We start from the raw sequence: 12722 nt of genomic DNA, 5'->3' as shown, positions 1-12722 counted from the left end.
CTGGTATATCCCTACTAAAAATAAGAATAGTATTTGAAGAAAATTATGTTTAAGTAAATCAATTCTGAGAAAAACTTCTCATGAAAAAAATTGGCATAGAATAGGTTTTTGTGGTCAACATTAACTAATTTTGGCGGGAACACATGTGAATCAAATTGATTAATTAGTTTTGAATAAATTTTATACTCATGATTATAATCACAGTCTAGTGTTTATTACAAAAAGAGTAATATTTAGGAAAATGTTTGCTAAGACAAATCTATTATGAACAGAATCAGTGCAACAAGTGTATCTAAAAAGACAAGATACCTCTTAACCAATAACTTTAGTCCAATACCCTTTATAAAAATAAATAAAATTCCACTTATATAAATCAAGTCTGAACGAAATTTTACATGAATGCGAATTCTAACAAGTTTTTCCACGAGATTTTGTCTGAACATTTGTGTATGCAACGTGTTGTGGAGATATATATATATATATATATATATATATATATATATATATATATATATATATATATATATATATATATATATATATATATATATATATATATATATATATATATATATATATATATATATATATATATAAAACGGAGTTTACATTAAGTGACGTTTAAATTTATTAGCAATGCTTTTGTAAATAAATTAAATGCTAAAAAATAAATTAACTTAATCATAAATTAACTTAATAATAAATAACCAAACAAACAGTCTACAAACAGTATGACTTTAAACTACAAGTTTCGTATTTTTAATTATATTGAATTTTTTTTATTTATTAACTACAAAAATATATTATAGGTTTGTAATTATTCTTATCTATTATTTACAAATATAAGAACGGCATTTTTCAATATTCATTTTAGTTTTGAATCATTACCTAGCCATATAAAAATCTTATAATAAATGAATTTGAACAACTTAAAACGGAATAACATATTTGAGGAAACGCTATAGATAGAAAAAAGAGTGCCCTTCATTGGTTAGCCCGTCATTGTCATTCTTTCATCCATTATGCGCTATAGCCCACTTCACTATGCCCTATAGCTTCCAGTTAATCCAGGGATTAACTGCAATCATTAATCACGCTATTGCGTCTTCTATTTTAGTAACAATTGCAATTAGTTGGGAATGACAGCCCTAATGAACAGTAACACAATTTAGCTTTTCGTGCAAATCATCAGCATCAAACTTAAATAAAAATATATAATTCTTTTGTTCAATTGTCATTTTTTTCCTAGTATGGAAACAAAGATTAAAAGAATAATAAGTTACAGAATAAAATGATATTTTTCTTAAAAATTTCTTTGTTCATTTGTACAGCTTATAAATGCTATAATATAACATAATGAGAACAAGTGATTTATAGAACGCAATGTATTTCTTTTCAGTACTAAAAATGCGAATTACTTAACGTAGCTGAATTCAGTAAGTATGATGAGGGAAGTCTTGCTGCTTCCTTCAGTAGCCGTATCGTTGGGTTGTATAGTGGAATTATGAATGTTCGTTTAGGCCAATATTGAATGAATAAAACAAATAACAGTTGAGTTTCCAGGAAATAATGTACAAATCGTTGAATGTGAATTTTAGGTTTTATTAATCATAACTTAAGATTTCGATAGTGGCCACTTCATCAAAAAAAATAAGAAATCCCTTAAAGGGATCAAAAAATAATACTCTCTATTGAGAGATCATAAAGCCAGAACAACATTTCTGACCGTTAGAAAATTAAGACTGGGGAGGCCCCCCAAAAGGGGTCCCAGTCTCACCAAATTAGAAATTCAAAGTGAATATATTTATTCTCAACGGACAGAGAAAGAGTATGGGTAGGAGATCCAAAATTTGGCGATTTATCATAATATATCATAGCCAAAAACAAAGCCAACTAGTATATCCACATGGGTTTAAAAGAACACCTTGGCGATCACGAGTCGCCAACAAATTTATGTGAATTAATATAACCATGCAACCGAAACATTTAGCCGTTGGAAAATTAGAATGAAAAGTTATAAATAGATTTTTGTTTTCGATTAGAGGCGACAGTGAATTTATATGTCTGCATAATAATGAAATAAAAAGAAAGTATCCGTTACATTGATCTGGAAGAGAAGAAATAAATATTTTATGTTCGCTTAAAAAGATTAAGTTTTTGATTTATTTTAAAAATAATTCTATTAATAAAAATAAGCTTAAGTAATGAAGGATATTTTAAAAGATAGAAAATAAATATGTGTATGCCAATTCTGGCATCACAGTAAGTAACTTTTTCCTTATTTTGTATATTTTCCTTATTTATTTCTCCTTACTTTCATTTAGAAATTTTTTGATTGTATACTTTTTTCTTTTATAATTTATGGTACTAAAATTACAAATAAAATATGAGGAAAACTAACATTTCCCAGAATGCAGTAATTAAAAAGCGGGTAAGTTTAACAATAAAATCAACTTTATTTCTCTCTATTAAAAAATCGTATTCGATGCTCACCGACGCTATTTCAAGGCGTTTTAACTGCGTTGTATATTTTATTTTTGCTGTGCAAAACTATGGGTAGGTAACGTACTTCATTTATTTCGCACTAGAGTTGCACAATGGGCTAGTAAGTTCGCTAGAGCACATTGCTGAAATAAATAAATAAATAAAATTTGACCCTAAAGCAAGAAGTATGGCATATTCCTTACGAAGAAAAATTACAACATTTGATTTTAAAGTTTGCATGTTTATGAAAAATGTTATGCTTAAAATTAAATTTCTGACAGAAACCTTAGAGACAAGGGATCTACATTATGGACTCAGCTACAATATGATAAAAAGCACATTGATTATAAGGGAAAATCTCAGGAGTTTCAAACCAAATGTATTTTAATATCTATAGTAATATATCGTTAAAAATGATTAATAAAGAAATACTATTTAATTATAAAATATGAAAAAATTAAAATTCTTAGAAATTTTTCAAATTGACCATTAATTGAGTTTAAAGAGAAATCATAGTCACGAAATGTTGCATTTTGTCCCCCCCCCCCTGATATCCATTGTTAGCTATGGTCCTGCTTATAATCCCGGCTAAAAGTTATTTTTAAAAATAAATTTGATTTTTTTAATGTATTTTTAAATACGGAAAGTTAAATATGAAATTTCAATATAAGATGAGCATATTTTCCACTATAACTTTATTACTCAAAGTTCAAACTTCAAATTCCAAATTTTAGAAATCATAAAATTTTTCAGTTGAAATTTTTATTATTGAAATAAAATAATTTATTTTAAAAGAAAAATAAAATTAAAAGTTTCCACCAGAATCCATGTTTAATGCTTGGTGCTGCCATCTATCACAAAATAGGGATTATAATCACCATTAAGAATCTGTGATTTTTTGATTTTTTACAAAGAATAAATAATAAGGATTCTGAAAGCATGAATGACTCAATTCGAGGTTCTAAGAAGTTTTCTAAAAGTTCTATGCCTTCAATGGAATCTATGCCTTGACTGATTTTATTAAACGCCAAGGATGGTGAAAAAAACCAGAAATGTTTAAGTATAGACTCTAACAGCGATAATCAGGCATCATTAATTTTTTAGAGATATTTTTAAGATCTCAGTTTAAAATAGTTTTAGATAATTTGTTAATTTGTACGGTCCTACTAATAATCCATAGAAATTTTTTTTTAAAAAAAATATTTTGATTTTGTTTTAAAACAAAATACTGTTTTAAAATATAGAAAGTTAAATACGAAATTTTAAATGAGATGAGCCTAATTTCCATAACAACTTTATAGCTCAAAATCTCAAACTTCAAAATCAAATTAAAAAGGCTTTTTCAGTTGAAATTTTTATTAAAATAAAATAATTTCTTTTAAAATAAAGAAGAAATTAAATTAAAGAGTTTCCCCAGATTCCTAGTTTAATGCAAAGTGCTGCTATCTATATATATATACAGGGTGATTCTAAAAAGATGGGCAAAATTTTAGGAAGTGATAGTACACACCCAAGCAAACAATTTTTATCAAAGAATGCATGGTCGAAAACAAAACGCAAAGGTGCTGGCGCATTTGGAAAGTTGTTTGGTGCAAACGTGAAAGCTCCATTCCTGTTGTGAGTTATTATTTGCATGTTATGGGAAGAAGAAGAGCTCGTATGCAAATTTTTCGTCACGATTCATACATAAAAGCTGCTGATTCGAGTGCTATAATGTCTAAAAATATTAAAAATATAATTGGCTTTTTGTGGGGACAGCTGAAGGCTCTTATGTATGAGACTCCCATTGAATCTGCATAAGAACTTGTAGCCAAGCTTTCGGCCGCTGTACTGCGGCCGAAAGCTTCGCCGTTGTATTGCGTGCATAGCCATGGCTTTGAACACTAGGCTTTGATACACGGCTTTGATAGGCCACGGCTTTGAACACTTATTGTAATCACATGCCATTAAATTTGCTTTTATAACCTCATCGTTCTTCGTGTGTTTCTGCCTCATATAAGAACATAAACTTTGACGCCCTCTAGCGGTTTTGCGTTTTGATTTCGACTATGCATTCTTTGATAAAAATTGTTTGCTTGGGTGGGTACTATCACTTCCTAAAATTTTGCCCATCTTTTAGAATCACCCTGTATATAAAAATTAGTGATTATAAAACACCACTAAGAATCTGTGCCTTTTGTAAGCGAGAAACAGGAAAGCGTAAAATGGAAAAGCTTAAACTATTTAAAATTTCCCACCTCTAACATAAAATAAATAAATAACATAAATAAAAAAAAATTTAAATAGAAAACCAGCTTACACTCTTTAAAATATAAGGAAACAATTTTCCCCTTGTATAGTAGTGAAATTTCATATTATATGACTCACTAATTTTCCAAATTCATCTGGTCACTCGGAACTATATTCATTTTAAATATATGTATGTATATTTATGTCTTACATATTAAGAGTATTGCATATTAATTTCCTTGTTTTTTGGTTGTCATCGTTATAAAATTATAAAGGTTTAATCATAAAGTGATTGTTTTTCAGTAAAATATTTTTGCATCCGAAATTTAAAGGTATTTACCTGTAATATTTATTTTTCTCATTTTACTGTGTTTTTATAACGTTTTGGTGTTAGATTGTTTCCTAAATTAAGATTTTGCACTAAAAGAATTGCTTCTTTATTATAACGTATGGTATTATTTAATTACGCTATATTTTTAAACAAACTTATTTAAATCGATGTTCAAACTTATTTACCGTATTACAATTATTATTTTTTGATGCAAATTATATTAATATGCTCCTATAAATTACAGTTAAAGAGATTCGTTGAATGATTTAGAACTTTACGATCAGCATCATGCAGAATGTGATGCATGCTCTAATTGTATTTAATATATCAGGCCTGTTTGTTAAGCAGAAATATTAAATTACGGTTATGAATTCACTAAATTTGTTATAACAATATGTCTTTAATTTTAAATAGTTATTTTAAAAACTCGTTACTAAATGAATTATGCTCTTTAATAGATGTAAATAGAATCTTACAAGATCTTTCATACTGTTTACTAAACATATTTGGCTCAAAAAAAGCATTCAAGAAATGAATATCGAACTTAGTAAGTGGGGGCACAAGAGTAAGCAAACAAAGTTTTTTACAGAACGTATATTTTAAATAAATAATTTCAAGTTTCGTAAAAAAATTATTCTATGCTAAAAAGAAGCAATTATTGCATGAGGGTTTCCAGCGTGTTCGCAATTGTTTTTCAGCGTGAACTTAAAACTTGCATGAGTTTTTTGAGATTTTTCCCCTTTTACCGTTGTTTGAGACCCCGCGTTCTAGTAAATAGTTTGTTATAAAAATGATACCCCTGCCTAAATTTTTGCTTGTTACTATTATTCAAATTTCCTTCCTGTGTTTCTTTATTTGTATTTTTTGTTTAGTAGAGCGAAAGCGAAAAGTCGCCGAAAAATGTAGACATGGACAATTTTTTCAAAAACATTTTCTATTTTTTTTAAATACATAGAAATTAAATAAAATAGAAAAAAAATTATAAATAAAATAAAAATTAAAATAAGATAAAAAATTAAATAAAATGCAAAAAAATAGTTGAAATCGTGCTTACCTAATATTGCTGATAAAACCCTTTATTTTGCATATTTGTATTTTAAACCCACTTAAACTTTGTGTTATCCGGTTGTTTAAATTCTCTTAATTTTATGTTAATTATACAAGTGTAATTAGTTTCGAATTAATGTCCAAAATGTAACATTGGCATGATAGTTCAATACATTATTATTTTTAGCAATGACTCTGAAAGAGAGAAGATTTTTGGAACTGGAAAGGAGACGTTTAACAAGCTATCAGCATCAGCACAGAGGATAAAGTTTTTATTAAGATAAAGTTACCACCCACTTCTGATAAAGATGCGAATATAATGGGGTGTGATGGTCATGTTCATAAAGGAAAAATTCCCAGAGTGCCCTTAGATCAGTTACCACCGGACGTAGATCCAGAAACTGTTAATGAAGAAGAACTTTATGAGGTAAATGAATTTTGTTACGAAAACTGTGTTGAAAAGCATGCATACTCTCAAAAATAAAACTCTCATTTTTGACTATTCAGCAATCTTTGAACTGTATTTCGTTAATTTTGAGAATCATTTCGTTCCGAAATCACATGATTTGAGACGAAACGCGAACTCTCAAATATATGACGAAAATATTTCGTCTACTCGGAACTTGCAGTGCATTGTGGGAGATTGTTCCAGTCTCTTATTTCCTGTTCGTTTTACTTTTGTTACGTTGCCGATCGGCTTGAATGGTGGTCAGAGAACTGAACTCATGACAGAAAGGTCCCGAGCACGGAAAGATTGGTTAGCAGGATTGGTCCACCAGAAATCTGAATAACGAATGCCAATATATACTGGTGGGCATTTGAAAAAAAAAAAGTCATTTTGGTTGATGGCATAAAAGTTGAAAAAAAAGTCTGAATCCAAAGTAATATTTATATAGCGTAACTCAGTTCCAGTTCCACCAGGACAGAAAAAAAAAATAGAATGAATGAAAAAAAGGAGGGAGAAAAGTGTTCTGCTAATATAAAGCCACAACTGTCATCACCAGTGTGACACAGATTGGGCATGAGTGTAGTTTTTTTTTGTTTTTTTCAAATATATTTTGGCATTTTTAAATTATAAAAGAAGTTTAATAGTTACTAAAAAATCTTTTAGATTATTTGGAATTAAATTTATACTAAAATATCAAATTCAATTCGCTTTATAAAACTTAAAAACCATTTTTTTTTCATTCATATTTATCAATAATTGATCAATATCCAAATTTATCAATAATTGATTTTGCAAATTCAAGAAAATTTCAATGAGGAATGACTGTTTCTCTTAGACATAAATAACTTCAAATAAGTGCAAGTTTGAAAAATATTGTTTGGAAGCCAGCCTTGTTAGGAAGATTTTACCCTTAACACAGGAATAGTCACCAGTATATCATGCAGTATTTTCTAGCCATAAATTATAAAAATGGGAAATATAATATTTTTAACTTATTTTGACCAAAATTAATAAAAAATAAGGGAAAAGTATAAGAAATATGTTTAATAAAAATTGTCAAATTGACCTTGTCTTTATATGACCTGAACTATATGATTGTTGTGTATCTCATTTACTAAATTCTGATGGATATCAGTATCAATTTTATCCCAGATTTTAATTGATGGCAACTTTTAGCGCATCAACTGAAATATAAACCAATTTCTAATGTCTTACCAAATGTGAATGCCTCAGACGGAAATAAATCGTTGATGGTATCATAAGATAAAACCATCAAAAATTGAAAATTTAAATTGTTTTTATTTAAAATTTCAGTGCACAGTGTTTAATGTTGAGGAACAATCTTTTCACAGAGGAAGGGGGACATTGTCAATAACTACTCCTCTTCCCACATTGGTGACCCGGACTTGATGTGACATTGAACAGTTGACTTGCTACTTGTCACTGTGACATTGTCCTCTTCACGCCGTTGCTTCTCAGTCTCGATCACACACAACGTATACACTCGACTGTTAAAGGTATAAAAAGAGTGACCACGACCGTGAATGTAATACAGCTCTCACAATCAGCACTCAAAAAGTACTGTGATACTAATACAGCTCTCCCGGCTTCTCACAAAACAGCAATGAATCAACTAGTGGTATCCGGTCATCAAATTCTCTCACAGATATAATTCTGGTGGGGGAGTACTGTAGTGCATCTACCACTACGATAATATAACTCCAATTCATTAGCATATAAGACACTTAAACTCGATTCTACTGGTGAGTTACCTTTTCATACATGAAGGTTTACATGGTCGATAACTACTCCTCTCCCCACAGGGGGGTATGACGACTTTTCCGGGGATGGGATCTTATGCAAACTCGATCCTGATGATGTGCTCCAACTCCCTTAAAAGTTTGTCGCAATATTTATGAGACTCCCTGTTATATGTAACGTTTTTTAACTTGCATATTTCGACAAAAAATAGACTAAAAATGTCATTAAAAAACTGAAACTTGAAAGGAGAAACTGTTTGTATATTTGAAATCAACCACACGAAAATATCTAAGATTTATAAAAAAAGATCTTATGTTCCAGAAAAAAAAATATTCGTCAATGTCATTTATTACTATGAGAAATTAGGTAACATTAACTTGTCAAGTCTAATTTTATTCTAAAATAACAGAACTACGTTTTATTCCGAAAAGAAAAATGAAAAAAGAAAGACTTGTTTTTGTTTTCTACGTAGTTCTTCAAGTAATAGCGATATTTATGATTAAACTAGGAGTAAATTAGTTAAGAAGAATATAAACAAATGAACTTGCTCTTAGCTTTATCATTTGATCTTAGTTTTGTTGCTGGAAGAAGGAAGTAACTTTCTCGAAATATTTTTAGGACACAATAATTCTTATTAACTGAATATGAAACGAAGTACAAGTACATATATGCAAACTCGTCTTTTTTTGGTTTTTACAGGCGTCCTTATTTCTTTTGACACCCATGTACACCATTCAAACATTTTTATTTAGGACATGGAGACACACATGTGATGTCCATGACTGTAATTTAAAAGCAAAAGGTAACACAATTATTGCAAAGTTACGACAAGTCTAGTCAGGATGTCAAATTTCGAAACAAATATTAGATACAATTACATTAAAAACAATAAAATAACTCAAGCTATTATATTCGAAAACGATCTCATCTCTCTGACGTCTTTTTAATGATAGAAGTATATGCTTGCAAGAATATAGAAGAAAATCAATAAATGAAATAATACAATAAATTCTATTCACTATTATTATTATCTTATATCTGAGAGCAAGCTGAAATGGAATTGCAACTAATTATAAGTAGTGTCTTATATTAGACTAAAATTTGCAGAAAATCATCAATGTTAAACGTTCAATAAATTCAAATCTGCTTTAATAAATCTTATAACTATTCTAAACATCTTAAATTCAAAATTTCTTGTGAATGACACCAGTAATATAACGAGGGTCACTCTGAAATTTTTGATGTGCAACTACGTTTTTAAAGTTACACTTACAAAATTTTAGGAGTGTTCAAAGTAGTCTCCTCCATCATCAATGCACTTTTGTAATCGAATTTTCCACAGATTAAATGCCTCAAGCCCTTCATTTCTTGGAATAGATGAAAAAAAATGCATTTATAGCCACATCAATCTCCTCTTCTGAATGAAAACGACGTCCACGTAAGCTCTTTTTTAGATTAAAGATTAACCAAAAGTCACGCATGGCAAGATCAGGTGAGTACGGCGGATGTTCTATCACTTTAATTTGTTTTTGTTGAAGAAACTCAACTGTTTATCCGTCTGTATGTGAAGATGCATTGTCATGGTGAAGCATTAGTCCCCTAACATTCACTTCTTGTAGAATTTCTGGAAGGCATTTAGTGGTATACCAGTTTGCTGCTACTGTCTTCTGTTCTTCCAACTAGATGGTTTTGACCAATCCCGTACTTCTGAAGAAAGCGGCATACATCACTTTTTTCTGTGCGCGTTGTCTTTTCACCATTGTCGGCGTGGGATCATCTTCAAAGACCCATACTTTGCTTTGAGGTCAAAAAACGGTATGTACGTTTCATCACCCGTTATAATTTTAGAAATGATGCGGTGGCCACCATCATTTAGCATTTTAAGAGTTTCTTTACTGATTCTGACACGCTCCTCTTTTTTGTGCTCAGTTAGATTATGGGGAACCCAAGGGCAAACTACCTTTTTCATATATAATTCTTCATGAATAATTTTGTGTATAGCTGCGGATCCAATGTTATGTTCCTTCTGTATAATTTGATAGGTACAGCGATTATCATCCTTTAACATTTTTCGTATGGCAGACACATTATCCGGGATTACTGCTGACGGCGGCCATCCTGTGTGTTCTTCATCCTGAAGAAAATTGCGACCTCTGCTAATTTTTTCAAACCACCTGAATAGCACGAGCTGGAGATTCATCACCAAATGCTATTTGCAACCATTGAACGCATTCTTCTTGATTTAATCCTGCTTTAAAATCGTAGAAAATCATAGCGCGAAAATGTTCTCACGTCAACTCCAATTTCTCTTCCGTTTAAAATTTATTCTACGCTAAGCAAGTTGAAGTAAGTCAGTTAAAAATCGGCTGCTATGTTAAAATACTTTGTATTTTAAAATTAAACCGTTATTTTTATTTTGTATATTCTCGTCTGCACGTATCTCAAAAATTTCTGAGTAACCCTCGTATTAAGTTGAAACTTTAAGCTTTGCGTAAAGAAATAATGAACATGTTATTAAAAAGAAAATTTTATGCTTTTTAGAAAGAAATATTCAAGCACATCTCGATAGCGGTAGGAAAAAAATTGAGAAATTCTAAACTATAATTCGATGAAAGATAAATATATATGTTACCGGAAAAGTATGAAACACCGGCATTGTATAGAATGCCGGATGTTTTTAGGCAAAGTATGAAATGTGAGAAGTATTACATACTTTCCCTAGGCATTGTATAAAATTCCTAGGCATTCTATAGAATGCCAAATGCTATTTAGGCAAAGTATGAAAAAAACGTCCTGATGAGGCTGCAAAAATTTTCCGTCGATAAAAAGAAAATTATAGTTACATAATGTTCCCCATAATGAGTAATACGCATAAATACAGTTTAAAATCTTGTCAAAAAAAAGAAAAGGAAGAGGAACAAACTTTAACAATGATAACAATGGTGGTGATTACAAAGAATTTAATCAGAAAAACACAAATCTCTTCGAAAGTTAGCTAGTAAAATTACATCGTGTTTTATCAAATATTTTTATATTCCCTGAGTTCATAAATTTATTTTTTCAAGCTCAGTTGATTTGTTTCATATGCAAGTAATCATTAATTTTGTTAGTATTGACATATTAACAAAATTTTCTTACATAAAATTTCAATACTTATATATTTTCTCTTAAAAAAAAATATCGATATAAGGAAAAAGAAACTGAGATGTATGAGTGGCTATAACGAAGGTTGGTGAGCGAAGTGAGCAAGGGGCAGAACTTTCTAGCATTATAAGAATCTTGAAAAAAATGCATGTGGGGAAAAATAAAATGAAAATCTAACTTGGAAAACTTATTCTGAAATTCCCAATAGAAAAACTTATTGGGATAAAAAAATTTGTTCTAACCCTCTTCCTCATGTCTTTGTCAGCTATGCTGCTGAAGAGGGAAGTTTCTGCCATATCTTGAGAAATTTACTTTTGTGAAATTTAAATGAAATATTATTTGAAACAAAAAACTTGCTCTCACATATCCAGTTTATTTTATTTCCTATTTAATTAATTATTTATAACGTTTTAATGTTTAATATGTATTTTATCCTATGTGCTTTCCAAACATTTATAAGTAATTTTACCTTATAAAATAGACATCGTTAATGTAAAAAAAAAGAAAAAGAAAAAAACTCAAAATGACCCCACATCCTCGGTATGTGATGCAATCAAAATGATCGTGTAAAAAATAGCTCCAAATCAGAGGAGGGGAGGAAACCTGTGTAATTGGTTTTTATGATTTAAAACATTTAGAAAAAAAAACTCAACTAATTAAGTGACAACAAATATATTTACTTTTAAGTTTATCATTGAGTTATTAAGTTTATCCATATGCATCTGGTTTCATTCTCATTAATGTTTAATTAAATGTAAGTTTAGCAAACTTATTTTTTTGCCCAATTATTAAAATGTTTTTCTTTTTGATTTGCCAGAGAATAAAAATGTATTTAAATTTATAAAATTTGCAATGAGAGTACATATTTTAAAGGCGAGCTCTAGGTTAAGTCCTTTAAAAAGTGTAATTGGAAATGGAAATGTTTTTAAACATCATGTTTGATAAGTGCATTGAAAAATAAATGTTAATTTTTGTCACCAAAGCGAAAAAAGTGGAATTTTAAATGCAGATAGAAGTTTATTGTAAAATTTTGCTCCTGTGGTTTTGTTATGCGTGAAAATGTTTATAAATTTATTTTCTCATGTTTAGTCCACTGAGCAAACTTGATATTTTAAATATATATACATTTTTTATTTTCCTTTTTTCTGCATTTTAGTTTTGAGTCTCCTGGCTTGTTCAGGCCGAAAATAATCAAAATTTTGATTGGCGATAAATTCTGCTAAAAGTGGTCAGAAAGCGTTTGAAAATTGTGTTTTCATCCTGTACAGAAAACCAGTT

The 12722-nt window shown here is 29.5% G+C and overlaps 1 protein-coding gene across 1 annotated transcript; it reads right to left on the bottom strand.

The window, feature by feature from the left end:
* Window positions 1-10053: 10053 nt before the first annotated feature.
* On the bottom strand, window positions 10054-10500 carry LOC139425644 (histone-lysine N-methyltransferase SETMAR-like). Its single transcript, XM_071181047.1, has one exon. The coding sequence runs from the start codon at window positions 10498-10500 to the stop codon at window positions 10054-10056; it is 447 nt and encodes a 148-aa protein (XP_071037148.1).
* Window positions 10501-12722: the final 2222 nt, after the last annotated feature.

The sequence above is a fragment of the Parasteatoda tepidariorum genome, chromosome 8, assembly GCF_982258835.1.
Source record: "Parasteatoda tepidariorum strain Cologne lab strain chromosome 8, Ptep-v5.0, whole genome shotgun sequence".
In the NCBI taxonomy this organism is placed as follows: domain Eukaryota; kingdom Metazoa; phylum Arthropoda; class Arachnida; order Araneae; family Theridiidae; genus Parasteatoda; species Parasteatoda tepidariorum.
This window is presented reverse-complemented; position numbering and strand designations above follow the sequence as displayed.